The 7,175-nt window shown below is 49.9% G+C and overlaps 1 protein-coding gene across 1 annotated transcript; it reads right to left on the bottom strand.

The window, feature by feature from the left end:
• Positions 1-4,602: 4,602 nt before the first annotated feature.
• On the bottom strand, positions 4,603-6,057 carry LOC133899811 (probable pectate lyase 4). The gene is made up of 3 exons (XM_062340880.1): positions 5,256-6,057; positions 5,009-5,144; positions 4,603-4,815 (listed from the first exon to the last, which is right to left on the bottom strand). The coding sequence occupies exons 1-3, from the start codon at positions 6,020-6,022 to the stop codon at positions 4,603-4,605; spliced, it is 1,116 nt and encodes a 371-aa protein (XP_062196864.1). The 5' UTR covers positions 6,023-6,057.
• Between the last annotated feature and the right edge of the window lie 1,118 nt (positions 6,058-7,175).

The raw sequence follows: 7,175 nt of genomic DNA on the forward strand, positions 1-7,175 counted from the left end.
TTCGGATCCTTCATCTCCTGCAACTTCACACCTTCATCGCCAAGCCTAATGGCGACCAAGTGGTTGTCCACACCAAACAGGAACTCATTCTTCTCGCAGTGTAGCGCCACCCAATACCCTCCCTTCGTATTGGGCCTCACATTTTCTGAGTTCCCTGGTAGGTCGGTCCCACACGCATCAGCCCCATGTATGCGTCAGTGATGTAGAGGTGGCCTGACCCGTGGTGGAACCTAAGGGCTTAGGCCCAGCGGCTGGCCATATGAGCTGTCCATGGTGACCGGTGGGAGCTCGGACGGTGCTGCACAACTGTGTTTGCTGTTACTTGGGCTGTACACGAAAGTCCTCCATTCGGAGTCCTTGCCGCCCACTTGAGGACACAGCTGTCGGAGATGCTGACGTGGGCCCATCGTCGTGGCCGTCGAACGCGACGCTCTCGAGGCCGACCAGCGATCCGGGTAGCTCCAGGCGGGCTGGCCTCAGCTCGCGTTGATGGCCTTCATTATGGTTGCAGTGGCGGTGGAGGGCAGGAGCAGCAGGATGGCAAGCGAGATTGCGAACAGAGCCAGCTTCGACGTGCTCCCCTTGTTTTGTTGTTACGCTGAGTACGTGAAGCTTGTGCTCTTCTTTGGTGGAGAAGGGCGTGCTCTGCCTTCTTCTATTGGCGATTCCTTCAAGTCATAAGTCCGAATCAGTGTCAGCAGCCAAGCCAAGTTAAATTCTGAGTCTTCCTCGCTGTTAGGGATAGGATTTGTTGTACATATCCTCTTAATTGTGGTGCATATCCTAACAGGTGTAATATCTGTAATTGCTCTATGAGCTTTATATAAATGGAACCCCACACGTCCTGTCATAGTGTGGCTTCCCCAAATCTCTCTCTCCCGATATACTTTTGCGTGGTATTAGTTAGAGTTCTTTCCTAGCTTGGCCTACAACCCTAAGCCACCGCCACTAGCATCTCCATTGCCGGCCTCCATCTTTTGCTGCCAATAATGGGGTCCGAATCTACCCTATCCTCTACTTCCTCCGGTGCTCTTGGCTCCAGCTCCTCCTCGAGCCTTGTCCCAGGCTCCTCAAGTGCCATGGCGCCCCTCACCATCTCCGGCGCCGCTGGGCTCATCGGTTCCAGCCGTGCACCCATACCAGTCCTCCTCGACCTTGACACCGGCAACTTCACCAAGTGGAACATCTTCCTCTCTGCCCTTCTCGGTCGCCATGGGCTACTCACCCACATCGACGGCACCGTCGCCCAACCCAGCGATCCCGTGTGGATCCAAGACACTGCACCATCCTCTCCACCATGTACGACTACATGACCCAGGAGGTTCTGGACATCATCCTCGACAAGAACATGAGCGCTTATGAGCTTTGGGCTGCCGCCGAGGAGCTCTTTCTCAACAACAAGGAGAACCGCTCCATAGTCTTCCTCAACGACTTCCACTCATTGCAGCAGGGTGATCTCAACATCACCACCTACTGCAAAAGAGCAAAAACGTCTCACCGACGCCCTTGGCTATGCCGACTCCCCTGTCGAGAAATGTCATCTCGTCCTCAACATTCTCCACGGCCTCAATCCGTGGATGTCACAGGCAGCCTCCTTCATCTCCATGTCGACGCCGCTACCCTCCTTCACCAATACTCGGTCAATGCTCCTCGCCGAGGAGATGCAGCTCACAAACACAGCCAAAGCTACTGCTGCTACTGCTCTCCTCTCCAACGTCTCTCGGCCACCCTCTTGCTCCGGCTCCTCCTGTTGCGGCATCAACTCGCCCCAAAGAACAAAGGGAAAGGAAAGACGAAGGGCGGCTACAGCTCGCCTAAGGTGGAAACGGTGGCTGCTTGGGCTCATCGACACCCGGTCCCACCGGTCCTTGGATTTGCTTCAACCCAGGATGAACACGTGGGCCACTCCGACTCCATATCAGTTTTGTCAATTTTGGGCGGCAATAGGTTATTGAGATAGCAGAGCAAAACCAGTTCCATAGGCAGTATGTTCTAAGAGGCTTGTAGTCGAGCGAAGAGCATTTGTAACAGCACGCTCATACGGAGTTGCTTGCTGCGCTAGTGACGGCTTCGCTCGCGCCCACCCGCTTGGTGCTCCAGCACGTCGGTTCAGTAGCCACGCGTTGCCTTGTTGCTAGTAGCCACCGCTCTCGAATGCGATGCTCGCATTTTACCTTGCTTTTTTATAGAAAGCAAAAGTATATCCTGCTCGCATTTGACCTTGCTTCTGTTCCGCTGCAGATATCTACATAGAAGACAATATATGTCAATTGCTGTAAGAGTTAACGTTTATTCAATAAATATATTGGTTTTGTTACTTCACCTGTGATGTTCTTATATATGTTAAATATCCTAGATATACATAAGTTGTATCTCGTTTTGGCTATTAAAACCAGGTGTGACACTTATTGGTGATAACTGTTGGACTGAAACTAGAATCATGGGCAAGTAATTGGTGAACCAGTTCAACAAATTTTTCTATGTGTTCTATAACAGAATTGTGCTGTTTGATAAGAAAGAACTGATGGATTAGCTGATTGTGTAGTTCACACTCAAAGCGCATACCCACAGCGTGTCATGACTCTACTTTTTGAAGACAAAATGCAGTCAAGCCATCAAAGTGCATGGTAGCAAACTTGACCCATAATGATTTAGGAACCTCAAACCGATCGAAATATGTCTCACATCTTATAACCCAGATCTTAGAACTGGAACTATCAAATTTTGGAAAATCTAACGTAGGCAATAAAAATCCTAAACTAGTAGCGACAATCAGATCAGTGTGTCGAGCAGAATCCATCACACCGAGGGATAAAGGAGAGGTGTTATGAAATTGTTCGCACCTGTGACAAGGGTGGGTATCAGGATGGTACCTGGACCCACATTCCGATAGAAGTTGGCGGAGCAGCGGCCATTAGGCCCGAGCGTCACCTCAGTTGAGGTAGCCGCCAGATGCGTGGCGGCTGACCTCTCAACCTTCGGTGGAGTATTCTCCTTCATCAGATCGTCATACTGATCAACCTTGCTTCGAAGATCTTCGACAGAAACTTGCAGATCGTTCACTTTGGAGTTGATCTGCGGTCTCCAAATGGCGAGGGCTTCGACTACAGAGGTGTTACGGTCTAGAGTTGACTGGATCGCCGCCAACAACTTCATGATCTCACTCAATTCCTTCTCCATCTCCAATGACTACTGCTCTCTCGTCAGGTACTGAGGCCTCTTGAGGTATTTCGGGGGCTCCAGGATGAAGTGCTCTGTTACCAATTTGTTACAAACTAAATTTAGGTAGCTAATTGTTTACTAGATAGGAATTCCGGCGAAGTTCTGGCCACACACACTCGAGAAGAGCTCGCCGTCACCTTTTCCGTGTTCTGGTTCGTCCCCTCCTCCAAGAAGAAGACCCCTCTCCTAAATACTATTGCTCATACGAAATTACAAGCCGCTTGGTCCGATTCACTCATGTCTCCATTCTGGGCGTAAGATTCTAGAGTTGGTCTTCCGAGTCTTCCTGAGCTTCACGCCGTACGCAGGCCCATGTCCACGCTCTCCTTCAGTCTGGTGCTCCTCTTCAGTCTCTGAGCCGTCTGCCTCCTTCCGTCCGACAAGACGGTGCTCTTACTCCTGACAGCCAGTCCCAATAATCCTTCCCCGTGATCGGCATCCTTCTTGTCACCTGTTAATAAAAAGAGCGACATACAACGGTCTTGCCCCACGGTCAAAACTTAGTATTCCAAGTGCTTGGGGATGTGCAATGTCAACCATGGCATACCATGGATATGCTCTGGACGTGGCTGGACATGACGCGGTGGGCACTGACGGCGTGGCAAAGACATGCTCTTGCCCCAGCCAGCATGGCGTGGAGTGTTCGTTAGGATCCTTAGCTGGCTTAGCGCTTGAGCGAGGGCGCGTCCCTGGCTACAGGCTTGTCCTGGTGGAGTACGGTGCAGAATGGTGACGATAGCGGAAGGAGAATGGACGAGACGGAAGAAGTGGGTTTAGTAATTTTGATCGTTTTGGAATTATGACAATGCTAATTTGCAGGCGGTTTCGCTGGAGAGGCGTGGATCGAACTGCCTAGCGGAGAGGCTCTGTTCACATGAGTGCGAGTGTTCAGCAACAAAATGACTCTTTTGAACATCGTTTGCACACGGCTAAAACAAATAAACCACCATGAGAGGTTTATATGATCTGATCCTGATAATGGAAGGGTGGAAAGTAGACGGCTGCGCAGTTGAAAATGAAGACTGTACCTTCCTGATTATTGTTGTGGGGACGTAGCATTGAGTTGTAAAGTAGTACCTAAGTAGTACGCCAGCCAGACAGTACATGTGCATCACATAAGAAATATGGTAAATTCAGAATCTACATCCTATTTGAGGAAACAAAAATCTTGTATGCTTTCTTGACAGTAACTGGTATTTATGCTATTAATGTTGAAGTTTAGAGAGATACGATCTATGATACTGTCGCTCAGGTTAAATCAAAGATTCAGGGAAACACAGCGAGACAACAGACCAAGGTGTACATATGTAGGACTGCCAAGCAGCTGCAGCATGTAACGTTGATAACGCCACATGCATGCGTTTCGTTCTTCCTGTTTAATCAGCACGCGGACCCGGCAGAGCACATGAGAGCGCCAGCGTCCTTGGTCAGCAACCTCACGTCGTCGGCGCTGGCCGCCGCAAACGCCTGGTGCTTTTTGTAGTTCGGTCGCACCCTGCTGCCCGTCTGATGGAAGAAGGCGCCGTTCTGGAACGAATCCCCTATGGAGTGCCAGTCCCAATCCTTCCCCGCGACCGGCATCCTTCTTGTCACCTGTTAAAAAAAAAAGGGTAAATACAACACATCAGACCACCAAACGTTTTAAAAAAAGGGTAAATACAACACATCAGACCACCAAACGTTATCGAGGCTTGTTTGGAGCGCAGGGATTTCACGGTAATTTCGTAGAAAAATTTCTTGCTTTTCAAACGGTACATATAAGTAGATACACAGAAAATAAGGAGACCTTCTTGTTGTCTGCCCCGGAGGCTACAAACAGGTTGCCCTGACTCTTGACACTGGGCCCCATGCTTCCTCCGATGGCGTAGTCTCTCCATCCATCGTAGAAGTTATTCACGACGTGAGCGTAACCGTGTCTTATCCTGCAACATCACGATTGATCGACACGAAGGAGACGATCCCATCTTAAGCAAACACGCAGGAAATGGTTCAGGGCCGAACTGAACAGGTCAACTTGTTGGGTAAGTACCGACCTTGGCATACGCTGGTTTACGTTGGGGCCGAAGCGGTTGAACGCGACGGTGACGCGCATCCGGCGGTCGGCGGCGTGCCCGTCGTCGTGCCCGAGCAGCATGACCTTGTCGTGGTGGAGGAACCAATTGTTGGAGACGGTCACGTCCGTGGAGCCGACCGTCACGTCCAGGAGCCCGTCCTCGCACCGTGACAGCGTGTTGTGGTCGATCCACACCTTGGAGCTGGCCACCAACCGGATGGCGTCGCCGTCCATGCCGCTCGCCGGCTGCACGGCGCCCCCGGGGACGACCACCTGCCCCGCGGGCTGCGTCCGGCATTCGTGAATGTGTAGCCCGTGGATGATCACATTGTTCACCTGGTAGAGCACGATGCCCGCGCCGCCGGCAATGTGCACGTCGGCGCCGCGGGCATCGATGACCGTGAAGCTCTTGACGAAGAGCGGCTGCGCCAGCCGGATGTGCATGCTCCTCTGAAATGTGATCCAGACCTTCCCGGCGAGCACTGTCGCGCCGTACCGCAGCGTGCCGGGCCGTGGGCGCACCGGGTCGTCGCCGGGGTCGGTGACCGTGTACGGGATCACCCCGGGGCCGCGGTTTTGCCGCATCTTCCCAGCGAAGCCCACCGAGCACACGGCGAGCCTCTGTCGGTTGGCGGCCCAGTTAGGCTGGCCGCGCCAGCACCGGTCGATCACATTAGCGCCATGGATGTTGGCCGTTGCACCATGGAGGACGAAAAGAAAAACGAGGACGAGTTCTTTGGAGCCCATGCTTCAGAAGTCTCTAGCTCGATCTCTTGATTTTCTTGCCTGATTGAAAAAACTGTAACGAGACACTTATAGAGATGTCAGCTCGCCATTTTGAGAAGGGAGGCAGTTTCTACTGGGAAGCAGGCGAGATATTTTTGAGGCGTTTGTTTCATTTATTTATTAGGAGAAACTGCCCTATGCATTCTTATGCCGGTGTTCGTTTGTTTTACAACTTACAACCCGTTATACCAAGAAAAGCACTTGTGCTAAAAGTTGCGAACCATTTGCCGTTAGCTTTGAAGAAATCTTGTGATAGAGATGTTATTATTAATTGATTAAATGTTCATGAAATCTTCTAACATTATAACAACATGCGCATTAAGGAAATTTAAATGGAGATCAATTGAGCTTATGTGAATCTTGAAACTTCCAATCTATATCTATACTCCTATAAAATAGACAAGTTATAACAGATCCAAACAATATCTATCATACAATTTATATGATCAAACGGTCCACAATCAAAGTTAGTTCCCCATCTCTTCCCCTCTCAATTGTTTAGAAACTTCCAATCAATTTAGAAACAAGCAATTAATGGGTGCTATAAATAATAAAAAGTCATTACTACAGAAACCCTCTTCGCTATCAGCTCTAAAATCCCATTCATTGCCGGTTTTAGAGCCAACAGTAGGCAGCAGGCAATAATAGTCCCCGACTATCACTGTCGGCCCAGGGAACTGGTAGTGAAGGGGGTTATCACCCCAAGGTTTGAGCCGGCAGTGATGCCTTGATATCACTTCCGGCTGGTGGTTTCAGCCGACAGGATAACTGTGGAATCACTGCCGACTGAATCCTTAAGCCGGTAGTATTTTGCCTCTCCTCTCTCTCCCACATCTTCTCTTCTCTTTGTCCTCTCCTCACTCTTGCCTCTGTCCCTCCTCTCTCTGTCTCTCTCTCCCTCTCAATATATGCATACAATGAGACATATTTAATGGTAAATCAATAATAAACACACATTCATAAATACATAGTAATTCATGTCCTTCATTAATAACATAGTAATTAATGCCCTTTATTAATATGCAGATAAAGCTACTTAATCTGGCTTAACGATATATACGTTGTCAAGCCTCTTGGTAGACTTCCTCCTTATCGCATATTCTGTAATAGAAGA

Source organism: Phragmites australis, chromosome 18 (genome assembly GCF_958298935.1).
Source record: "Phragmites australis chromosome 18, lpPhrAust1.1, whole genome shotgun sequence".
Lineage (NCBI taxonomy): Eukaryota > Viridiplantae > Streptophyta > Magnoliopsida > Poales > Poaceae > Phragmites > Phragmites australis.

Coding starts and splice junctions, on each gene's coding strand:
- LOC133899811 (XM_062340880.1), bottom strand. CDS start 6,022: ATGGGCTCCAAAGAACTCGTCCTCGTTTTTCTTTTCGTCCTCCATGGT. Junction 5,145..5,255: donor GTAAACCAGCGTATGCCAAG/GTCGGTACTTAC, acceptor GTGATGTTGCAG/GATAAGACACGGTTACGCTC. Junction 4,816..5,008: donor CCGGGGCAGACAACAAGAAG/GTCTCCTTATTT, acceptor TTTTTTTAACAG/GTGACAAGAAGGATGCCGGT.